We start from the raw sequence: 12,255 nt of genomic DNA on the forward strand, positions 1-12,255 counted from the left end.
ATCCAAGCTGGTCAGAGAATGACTTGGACGAGAGGAGAGAAGAAGGCTTTAGTCCATCAAACTTATCAGAGCTAAAGGAGGAATTACGTACCCAGCGCAAAGAAACTAAAAATCTTGAAAAAAGAGTGGAAGAATTGACAGCTAGACTAATTAATGCAGAGAAGATCATAAATGAAATGACAGAGATGAAAACCATGACACGAGAAATACGTGAAAAATGCACAAGCTTCAGTAACCGACTCGATCAACTGGAAGAAAGAGTATCAGTGATTGAGGATCAAATGAATGAAATGAAGCGAGAAGAGAAACCAAAAGAAAAAAGAAGAAAAAGAAATGAGCAAAGCCTGCAAGAAGTATGGGATTACGTAAAAAGACCAAATCTACGTCTGATTGGGGTGCCTGAAAGTGAGGGGGAAAATGGAACCAAGTTGGAAAACACTCTTCAGGATATCATCCAGGAGAACTTCCCCAACCTAGTAGGGCAGGACAACATTCAAATTCAGGAAATACAGAGAACGCCACAAAGATACTCCTCCAGAAGAGCAACTCCAAGACACATAATTGCCAGATTCACCAAAGTTGAAATGAAGGAAAAAATCTTAAGGGCAGCCAGAGAGAAAGGTCGGGTTACCCACAAAGGGAAGCCCATCAGACTAACAGCAGATCTCTCGGCAGAAACTCTACAAGCCAGAAGAGAGTGGGGGCCAATATTCAACGTTCTTAAAGAAAAGAATTTTAAACCCAGAATTTCATATCCAGCCAAACTAAGTTTCATAAGTGAAGGAGAAATAAAATCCTTTACAGATAAGCAAATGCTTAGAGATTTTCTCACCACCAGGCCTGCCTTACAAGAGACCCTGAAGGAAGCCCTAAACATGGAAAGGAACAACCGGTACCAGCCATTGCAAAAACATGCCAAAATGTAAAGACCATCGAGGCTAGGAAGAAACTGCATCAACTAACGAGCAAAATAACCAGTTAATATCATAATGGCAGGATCAAGTTCACACATAACAATATTAACCTTAAATGTTAATGGACTAAATGCTCCAATTAAAAGACACAGACTGGCAAGCTGGATAAAGAGTCAAGACCCATCAGTCTGCTGTATTCAGGAGACCCATCTCACATGCAGAGACATACATAGGCTCAAAATAAAGGGATGGAGGAAGATCTACCAAGCAAATGGAGAACAAAAAAAAGCAGGGGTTGCAATCCTTGTCTCTGATAAAACAGACTTTAAACCATCAAAGATCAAAAGAGACAAAGAAGGCCATTACATAATGGTAAAGGGATCAATTCAACAGGAAGAGCTAACTCTCCTAAATATATATGCACCCAATACAGGAGCACCCAGATTCATAAAGCAAGTCCTTAGAGACTTACAAAGAGACTTAGACTCCCATACAATAATAATGGGAGACTTCAACACTCCGCTGTCAACATTAGACAGATCAACGAGACAGAAAGTTAACAAGGATATCCAGGAATTGAACTCATCTCTGCACCAAGCGGACCTAATAGACATCTATAGAACTCTCCACCCCAAATCAACAGAATATACATTCTTCTCAGCACCACATCGCACTTATTCCAAAATTGACCACATAATTGGAAGTAAAGCACTCCTCAGCAAATGTAAAAGAACAGAAATTATAACAAACTGTCTCTCAGACCACAGTGCAATCAAACTAGAACTCAGGACTAAGAAACTCAATCAAAACCGCTCAACTACATGGAAACTGAACAACCTGCTCCTGAATGACTACTGGGTACATAACGAAATGAAAGCGGAAATAAAGATGTTCTTTGAAACCAATGAGAACAAAGATACAACATACCAGAATCTCTGGGACACATTTAAAGCAGTGTGTAGAGGGAAATTTATAGCACTAAATGCCCACAAGAGAAAGCAGGAAAGATCTAAAATTGACACTCTAACATCACAATTAAAAGAACTAGAGAGGCAAGAGCAAACACATTCAAAAGCTAGCAGAAGGCAAGAAATAACTAAGATCAGAGCAGAACTGAAGGAGATAGAGACACAAAAAACCCTCCAAAAAATCAATGAATCCAGGAGTTGGTTTTTTGAAAAGATCAACAAAATTGACAGACCGCTAGCAAGGCTAATAAAGAAGAAAAGAGAGAGGAATCAAATAGATGCAATAAAAAATGATAAAGGGGATATCACCACTGACCCCACAGAAATACAAACTACCATCAGAGAATACTATAAACGCCTCTACGCAAATCAACTAGAAAATCTAGAAGAAATGGATAATTTCCTGGACACTTACACTCTCCCAAGGCTAAACCAGGAAGAAGTTGAATCCCTGAATAGACCAATAGCAGGCTCTGAAATTGAGGCAACAATTAATAGCCTACCCACCAAAAAAAGTCCAGGACCAGATGGATTCACAGCTGAATTCTACCAGAGGTACAAGGAGGAGCTGGTACCATTCCTTCTGAAACTATTCCAATCAATAGAAAAAGAGGGAATCCTCCCTAACTCATTTTAGGAGGCCAACGTCATCCTGATACCAAAGCCTGGCAGAGACACAACAAAAAAAGAGAATTTTAGACCAATATCCCTGATGAACATTGATGCAAAAATTCTCAATAAAATACTGGCAAACCGGATTCAGCAGCACATCAAAAAGCTTATCCACCATGATCAAGTGGGCTTCATCCCTGGGATGCAAGGCTGGTTCAACATTCCCAAATCAATAAACATAATCCAGCATATAAACAGAACCAAAGACAAGAACCACATGATTGTCTCAATAGATGCAGAATAGGCTTTTGACAAAATTCAACAGCCCTTCATGCTAAAAACGCTCAATAAATTCGGTATTGATGGAACGTACCTCAAAATAATAAGAGCTATTTATGACAAACCCACAGCTAATATCATACTGAATGGGCAAAAACTGGAAAAATTCCCTTTGAAAACTGGCACAAGACAGGGATGCCCTTTCTCACCACTCCTATTCAACATAGTGTTGGAAGTTCTGGCTAGGGCAATCAGGCAAGAGAAAGAAATCAAGGGTATCCAGTTAGGAAAAGAAGAAGTCAAATTGTCCCTGTTTGCAGATGACATGATTGTATATTTAGAAAACCCCATCGTCTCAGCCCAAAATCTCCTTAAGCTGATAAGCAACTTCAGCAAAGTCTCAGGATACAAAATTAATGTGCAAAAATCACAAGCATTCTTATACACCAGTAACAGACAAGCAGAGAGCCAAATCAGGAATGAACTTCCATTCACAATTGCTTCAAAGAGAATAAAATACCTAGGAATCCAGCTTACAAGGGATGTAAAGGACCTCTTCAAGGAGAACTACAAACCACTGCTCAGTGAAATAAAAGAGGACACAAACAAATGGAAGAACATATCATGCTCATGGATAGGAAGAATCAATATCGTGAAAATGGCCCTACTGCCCAAGGTTATTTATAGATTCAATGCCATCCCCATCAAGCTACCAATGAGTTTCTTCACAGAATTGGAAAAAACGGCTTTAAAGTTCATATGGAACCAAAAAAGAGCCCGCATTGCCAAGACAATCCTAAGTCAAAAGGACAAAGCTGGAGGCGTCACGCTACCTGACTTCAAACTATACTACAAGGCTACAGTAACCAAAACAGCATGGTACTGGTACCAAAACAGAGATATAGACCAATGGAACAGAACAGAGTCCTCAGAAATAATACCGCACATCTACAGCCATCTGATCTTTGACAAACCTGAGAGAAACAAGAAATGGGGAAAGGATTCCCTATTTAATAAATGGTGCTGGGAAAATTGGCTAGCCATAAGTAGAAAGCTGAAACTGGATCCTTTCCTTACCCCTTATACGAAGATTAATTCAAGATGGATTAGAGACTTAAATGTTAGACCTAATACCATAAAAACCCTAGAAGAAAATCTAGGTAGTACCATTCAGGACATAGGCATGGGCAAGGACTTCATGTCTAAAACACCAAAAGCAACGGCAGCAAAAACCAAAATTGACAAATGGGATCTAATTAAACCAAAGAGCTTTTGCACAGCAAAAGAAACTACCATCAGAGTGAACAGGCAACCTACAGAATGGGAGAAAATTTTTGCAACCTACTCATCTGACAAAGGGCTAATATCCAGAATCTACAAAGAACTCAAACAAATATACGAGAAAAAAACAAACAACCCCATCAAAAAGTGGGGAAAGGATATGAACAGACATTTCTCAAAAGAAGATATTCATACAGCCAACAGACACATGAAAAAATGCTCATCATCACTCGCCATCAGAGAAATGCAAATCAAAACCACAATGAGATACCATCTCACACCAGTTAGAATGGCAGTCATTAAGAAGTCAGGAAACAACAGGTGTTGGAGAGGATGTGGAGAAATAGGAACACTTTTACACTGTTGGTGGGATTGTAAACTAGTTCAACCATTATGTAAAACAGTATGGCAATTCCTCAAGGATCTAGAACTAGATGTACCATATGACCCAGCCATCCCACTACTGGGTATATACCCAAAGGATTATAAATTATTCTACTACAAAGACACATGTACACGTATGTTTATTGCGGCACTATTCACAATAGCAAAGACTTGGAATCAACCCAAATGTCCATCTGTGACAGACTGGATTAAGAAAATGTGGCACATATACACCATGGAATACTATGCAGCCATAAAAAAGGATGAGTTTGCGTCCTTTGTAGGGACATGGATGCAGCTGGAAACCATCATTCTTAGCAAACTATCACAAGAACAGAAAACCAAACACCGCATGTTCTCACTCATAGGTGGGAACTGAACAATGAGATCACTTGGACTCGGGAAGGGGAACATCACGCACTGGGGCCTATCATGGGGAGGGGGGAGGGGGGAGGAGGGAGGGATTGCATTGGGGAGTTATACATCATATAAATGATGAATTGATGGGTGCTGACGAGTTGATGGGTGCAGCACACCAACATGGCATAAGTATACATATGTAACAAACCTGCACGTTATGCACATGTACCCTAGAACTTAAAGTATAATTAAAAAAAAAAAAAAAAAAAAGAATAGAAAAAGCATGAGTAATTTGTACTTTCTATGATATACACCCCTATAAAATAAGGGCTGAGGCCAAGTCCCTTCCAAGTGTACAGTTCAGAAAGCCAAGGGATTAACTATCTAGAAGAGCAAAATCCTAACTGTTTCTCCCTGGCTACTGAGTCTAATCCATTCTAAAGGGTTTTAAGCCCATGAGAAACTGGCTACATGATCAGGTTACAAATGGATATTAAGGCAACTTACTTATCACCATCTTAAGGCATTCAGGATTGTCTTGAATAAGTGGTTCAGCTTGTACCGTTTTACTTAAGAAATTCTTTGATATAAGAGGAAACCTGACTTTAGCAAGGATATCAACCATAAATGGCTGGCGATTAGGTTCATCGTATTTCAACCACCTGACTGCAGCATCATAAACCTAAGGGGGAAAAACAGCACAGTAAAGTTCTTAGAAGACAGCAACATTTCCAATTACCTGTGTTTACTCTCACATTGAAGGGAGAGAACCTCATAAGGAGACAACCACTTATTCCTAATATTTTTCATCTCTGGACACTTGCTGGTACTTCAGAACAGTTTACTTACTGCTCTAGTGAGTCTTGTAGGTAATATGTTTTTTAGAACTAACCACTATTATGTAATGTAATGACAGGGAGGATGTTGAATTTATGATTTAAAAAAAAAGATAGCTTCATTTTCAGACAAACACATGATATACATTGCACTAAAAAAAAAAAAAAAAAAAACTGCAGTCAGACAAAAGTTTCAACATACCCTCATTTAGTTTAGTACCGGGAAAACAGGTTAACTTCTCAACAGGCCGTCCATTCCAGGAGATATGAAGGTCACCCATGATTTTATTTCAATATTATATTCCTGAATTATGAATGGATAGACTTATCTGCTTTTTAGAAACTTTAAGATATGAAGAATTCTATACTTAAAAATAAACTACAGGATATTTAAAAGAATTGTTTTCCAAAATAATACTGTTGCTGCACTTAACTGCACTGAACAAGTCCAAGTTCCTCAACATAATTTAACTTACAAATCATTAAACATCCCCCCAAAAATCAATTGCTTCATATATACACACATCTCCCATACCCACTAAATTAATTTTGGGGTGATATTTGAAATTAATTTTGGGGTGATTTAATAAGGCCCAACTTCTGATCTCTTTCTGAGTTAATTTCTTACAGGAATTGGTCTTTTTTTAAACAAATTTTTTATTTTAGAATAGTTTTAGATTTACAGAAAAGTTGCAGAGATAACACAAAGAGTTCTCATATACCCTGCCCCAGTTGTTAAGGTGTTGCATTAGTATGGTATATTTGTTACAACTAATGAACCAGTATTGACACATTAACTAAATTTCATATTTTTTTGGATTTCTTTAGTTTTTATCTAGTGTTATTTTTCTGTTCCACAATACTATAAAGGATACCACATTACATGTAGTCATTAAACCTTAGAATCTTCTAGACTGTGACAATTTTTCAGCCTTTCCTTGTTTTTGACAAACTTGACAGTTTTGAGTTCTGGTCAGGTATTTTGTTGAGAATGCCCTTCAATCGGGGTTTGTCTGATGTGTTACTTATTAGACTGAAGCTATGGTTTTTTAGGAGGATGATCATAGATGTGAATGACATTTTCATTACATCAAGTGTGCATACTAATTATCATGACATCACTGATGATGCTAATGCTGACCACCTGTAGGTAATGCTCGTCACGTTTCTCCAGTCTAACGTTACTTGTTATTCCTTTTCCATACTGCATATAAGTCAACCAATTTTGAGCATGGAAGTAAATTTTTTCTATTTATCTAGTGAGGTCCTCCAGGTCTAACCTGTTAACTTGCAAATTGATACCCTGGGCCACGAAGAAGACTGGGCAAAAGAACATTGCTAAGTGCCCAATTTTTGTTTTTAGAACAAAAGCAACTTAAAACTGACGATCTTTTTTTATTTTTATATTTTTTTGAGACTGCATCTTGCTCTGTCACCCAGGCTGGAATGCAGTGGCCGGATCTCAGCGCTCACTGCAAGCTCTGCCCCCTGGGTTTACGCCATTCTCCTGCCTCAGCCTCCTGAGTAGCTGGGACTACAGGCGCCCGCCACCTCGCCTGGCTAGTTTTTTGTATTTTTTAGTAGAGATGGGGTTTCATCGGGTTAGCCAGGATGGTCTCGATCTCCTGACCTCGTGATCCGCCCGTCTCAGCCTCCCAAAGTGCTGGGATTACAGGCTTGAGCCGCCGCGCCCGGCCTAAAACATATGATCTTACAGTACCTATATTAGTTTTCTATTGCTGCTGTAACAAATTACCACAAACTTAGTGGCTTAAAATATAGAGAAGCATGTGGGGCTGAAAACAGAGATTGAGTCTGCATATTAAAGTGTTCCCACAGCCAGGCATGGTGGCTGACACCTGTAATTCCAGCACTTTGGGAGGCTGAGGTGGGCCGGTCACCTGTTTGAGACCAACCTGGCCAACTTGGTGAAACTCCATCTCAATTAGCAGGGTGTGGTGGCACATGCCTATAATCCCAGCTACTTGGGAGGCTGAGGCATGAGAATCACTTGAACCTGGGAGGTAGAGATTGCAGTGAGCTGAGATTACGCCACCGCACTCCAGCCTGGGCAACAGAGTGAGACTGCATCTCAAAAAAATAAATAAGGCCGGGTACGGTGGCTCACGCCTGTAATCCCAGCACTTTGGGAGGCTGAGGCGGGCAGATCACGAGGTCAGGAGATTGAGACCATCCTGGCTGACATGGTGAAACCCTGTCTCTACTAAAAAATACAAAAAATTAGCCAGGCTTGGTGGTGGGTGCCTGTAGTCCCAGCTACTCGGGAGGCTGAGGCAGAAGAATAGCATGAACTCGGGAGGCAGAGCTTGCAGTGAGTTGAGATCATGCCACTGCACTCCAGCCTGGCCAACAGAGTGAGACTCCATCTCAAAAAATAACATACATACATACATACATAAATGAAATAAAGTGTTCCCCCACCCAGCTCCCAAATGACTGCACCCAGTTTACACTTCTGACAGTTTATCTGACAATTCTATAGATCAGAGTCCAAAATGGGTCACAGTGGACTAAAACCAATGTGTCTGCCTGGAGATGCTATATTAGAAACCATTTCCTTGCCTTTTTCAGCATCTTGCAGCTGCCTGCATTCCTTGGCTTATGGTCCCCTTCCCCCTTCAAAGACAGCAATGACCAGTCAAGTCTTTCTCATATTGCACCACTTGACACTGCCTTCTTTTGCATCCCTCTTCCAAATTTAAGGATCTTTATGATTACACTGGACCCATTTGGATAATTTCATCTCAAAATCCTTAACTTAGTCACATATGCAAAGTCCTATCTGCTGCATAGGTGTATTCCAGATGCTGGGGATTGGGAAGTGGACATCTTTGGGGAAGGCATTGTTCTGTCTACCATGGTACCCAATGGTTTTATCTCTATGAAGTGACCTATTTCTCAAACAGCCAGCCTGGCAAGCACCTAAGATTGCAATACTCTGTTTAGTGTAAAGAACATATTCTTTCCTAATATGACTTTTTCCCTTATCATGTGTCCAAACATGAGTTATAAGAAACCAATAAAGACATTTTTATTAAGAAAAATGTGAGAAGGCAATTTAGTCACCTGATCCTCTGCTCTCACAGTCAGAGTGTCCTGGTTGAGAAGATGTGTTACTCGCTTGACATCAAGTTGAAGAAATTCATCAGTTTTGTAAACTTCAGTAAAATGCTGATGAATAAAGTCATCTGCAGTTGCTTTCAATTCAGGACAATCTAGACACTCTGCTAGCACACTTATACCTAAATACAGAAAGAAAATAAAAGAATAGAAAATCATTTTTAGAAAAACCAAGTATACATTTAAGATGAAGCATGACTTCAGGAAAATTAGTTGAATAAATTTCATAAATCTGGATCCTTTTCTGTTTCATTGATTTGTCTATTCTTGTGCCAATACTATACTGTCTTATAAAAGACTTTTTTTATTTTTTGAGACAGAGTTTCGCCCAGGCTGGAGTGCAGTGGCGGGATCTCGGCTCACTGCAAGCTCCACCTCCCAGGTCATGCCATTCTCCAGCCTCAGCCTCCCGAATAGCTGGGACTACAGGCACCCGCCACCACGCCCGGCTAATTTTTTTTTGTATTTTTAGTAGAGGCGGGGTTTCACCATGTTAGCCAGGATGGTCTCGATCTCCTGACCTCGTGATCTGCCCGCCTAGGCCTCCCAAAGTGCTGGGATTACAGGCGTGAGCCACCGTGCCCGGCTGGTTTTTATATTCTGTAGGAGAAGCCCCCTTCAATGTTTTTTCAAAGTTTTCTTGGCTATTGTTAAACATTTTCTCTTGCAGACAAATTTTAAAATAAGCTTATCACATTCTACTTTACAAAATCTCCATGTGATATTAATCAGAATTGCACTGAACTTTTGGATTACTTCTGCAGCACGGAGGAGCTCCACTTAAAAACATGACATACATCAAATTTATTCAGGTATAAACTTTTAGGTCAGGAGTCTGCAAAGTACTGTTTATGGGCAAAATCTAGCCCATAGCCTGTTTTGTAGGGTCAGCAGCTAATACTAGCTTTTACATTTTTTTGAAAGGTTAAGAAAAAAAAAAAAAAAAAGAGGCGAGAAGGGGGAAGTGAAGATGGAAAGGAAAGGAGGAGAGATAAGGACCATATGTGGTCCATAAAGCCTAAAATATTTTCTTTTCTGGTGCTTTACAGGAAAAGTCTGCTCCCTCTTCTATATGAAACTACAAATTATTTATTTATTTATTTATTTAGAGAGGGAGTCTCGCTCTGTCGCCCAGGCTGGAGTGCAGTGGCGCAATCTCGGCTCACTGCAAGCTCCGCCTCCCGGGTTCACGCCATTCTCCTGCCTCAGCCTCCTGAGCAGCTGGAACTACAGGCGCCCACCACCACGCCCGGCTAATTTTTAATGTATTTTTAGTAGAGACAGGGTTTCACCGTGTTAGCCAGGATGGTCTCGATTTCCTGACCTCGTGATCCACCCGCCTCGGCCTCCCAAAGTGCTGGGATTACAGGTGTGAGCCACCGCGCCCAGCCGTTACTAGATTTCTTGACATTGAAATGATTGAACCATTGTGTCACTTTTAAAGTAAATTCTAGCTGGTCACAAAGTATTATTTTTAAAATAAACTTCATTTTTTCAGAGCAGTTTTAGGTTTACAGTAAAACTGAAGAAACATTACAGAGTTCCCATGTCCCTGTTGTCACCACACATGCATAACCTTTCCCACTATCACCATTCCACACAAGGGGTATTCTTGAATTTTTTTTGTTTTAGCATTAATAAACGTTTTTATATGAAACTAAAATGTTATATGTGTTTGTACACATACACGTATACATACGCACACACTTTCTTCATCCAATGTTGGTATTATGGTAACCCTACCCTAGGAGAATGAACTGGCAAGTTTTCTACCCTTTCTAGAGATTTAGAACAGTTTAAATAACATAAGCATTAATCTATTCTTTGAAAGGTTGATAGAATTAACCCACAAAGCCTTCAAGCCTGGAGCACTAATTAGAAATACATCTTCATGGTGGCTTATGACTGTAATCCGAGCACTTTGGGAGGCCTAGGAGGGTGGATCACTTGAGGTCAGGAGTTCGAGACCGGCCTGGCCAACAGGGTGAAACCCCATCTCTACTACTAAAAATACAAAAATCAGCTTAGTGTGGTGGTGCTCATCTGTAATCCCAGCTACTCAGGAGGCTGAGGCAGGAGGATTGCTTGAACCTGGGAGGCAGAAGCTGCAGTGAGCTGAGATTGGGTCACTGCACTCCAATTGGGGTGACAAAGTGAGACTCTGTCTCAAAAAGAAAAAAATACATCTTTACTTTTTTTATCGTTTCTGAGGTTACCAGCTTCAGGTTTTATAACTTTTTTCTTTCTTTCTTTCTTTCTTTTTACAGGCTCATGCCTGTAATCCCAGCATTTTAGGAGTCACTGTGCCCGGCCCAAAATTGTCTTAAAAAGCATAAAATCTGTCCAGGCATGGTGGCTCATGCCTGTAATCCCAGCATTTTAGGAAGATGAGGCGGGCAGCTCACTTGAGGTTGGGAGTTCGAGACCAGCCTGGCCAACATGGTGAAACCCTGTCTCTGCCCAAAATACAAAAATTAGCCGGGCATGCTGGTGGGCGCTTGTAATCCCAGCTACTCAGGAGGCTGAGGCAGGAGGATCACTTGAACCAGGGAGGCGAAGGTTGCAGTGAGACGAGATCACACCACTGCACTCCAGCCTGGGTGACAGAGTGAGACTCTGTCAAAAAAAAAAAAAAAAAAAAAAAAAAAAAAGACAATTTTGATCACTGTCTTTTGCTTTCATATCTATAGTTCTAATTCCTGATGCTGTTCTTTGATCTTTTCTTCTTGATAAGACTTGTTAAGTCTGAGGCTATTTTGTACCATTTTTTGAAATACTTAGCTTTAGTTTTTCTGACTAAGTCTATAGTCTGTTAGTTTTATTTCTCTACTTTATTAATTTATATTTTCTTTTCTTTTTTTGAGATGTAGTCTCACTCACTCTGTCGCTTAGGCTGGAGTGCAATGGCACAATCTTGGCTCACTGCAACCTCCCCCTCTGGAGTTCAAGTGATTCTCCTGCCTCAGCCTCCTGTATAGCTGGGATTACAGGCACAAACCACCATGCCTGCCTAATTTTTGTATTTTTAGTAGAGATGCGGTTTCACCATGTTGGCCAGACTGGTCTCGAACTCCTGACTTCAGGTGATCCACCCACCTCGGCCTCCCAAAGTGCTGGGATCACAGGCGTGAGACACTGCACCTGGCCTAATTTATATTTTAAATCATATTTTTTCTACTTTCATTAGGTGTTTACAAATTATTTTTCTCTACCTCTCTGAATAGGATACATAAGTCAAGAAAGAATAAAAATAAATACATTTATTTGGAAAAAATTTAAGACTACAAATTTTCTTCTAAGAAATACTTTGGTTATATTCTAAAGATTTCAGTTTATTGCATGCTTATTGCCATGTTTCTTTATAGCCTATAAGTTTACCTTTAATATCTCTAAAAAATAATTTTCTAAATAATTCTTCGGTTAAATTTTCAAGTGTTCAGAGTGCGGCGGGAGAGAAGAGTTGTCCTTCCATAGTTAATT

The 12,255-nt window shown here is 40.0% G+C and overlaps 1 protein-coding gene across 4 annotated transcripts in view; it reads right to left on the reverse strand.

Moving 5' to 3' along the window:
- Positions 1–12,255, reverse strand: part of KLHL7 (kelch like family member 7) — a 158,772-nt gene that overhangs the window by 33,295 nt on the left and 113,222 nt on the right. For all 4 annotated transcript variants that reach the window (XM_030932887.1, XM_030932886.1, XM_030932888.1 and 1 more), the window contains 2 exons: positions 8,722–8,897; positions 5,306–5,480 (listed from right to left, as the gene is read on the reverse strand). In XM_030932887.1, coding sequence (XP_030788747.1) covers positions 5,306–5,480; positions 8,722–8,897 — 351 coding nt within the window. The remainder of the gene's footprint in view (positions 1–5,305; positions 5,481–8,721; positions 8,898–12,255) is intronic.

Source organism: Rhinopithecus roxellana, chromosome 6 (genome assembly GCF_007565055.1).
Source record: "Rhinopithecus roxellana isolate Shanxi Qingling chromosome 6, ASM756505v1, whole genome shotgun sequence".
Lineage (NCBI taxonomy): Eukaryota > Metazoa > Chordata > Mammalia > Primates > Cercopithecidae > Rhinopithecus > Rhinopithecus roxellana.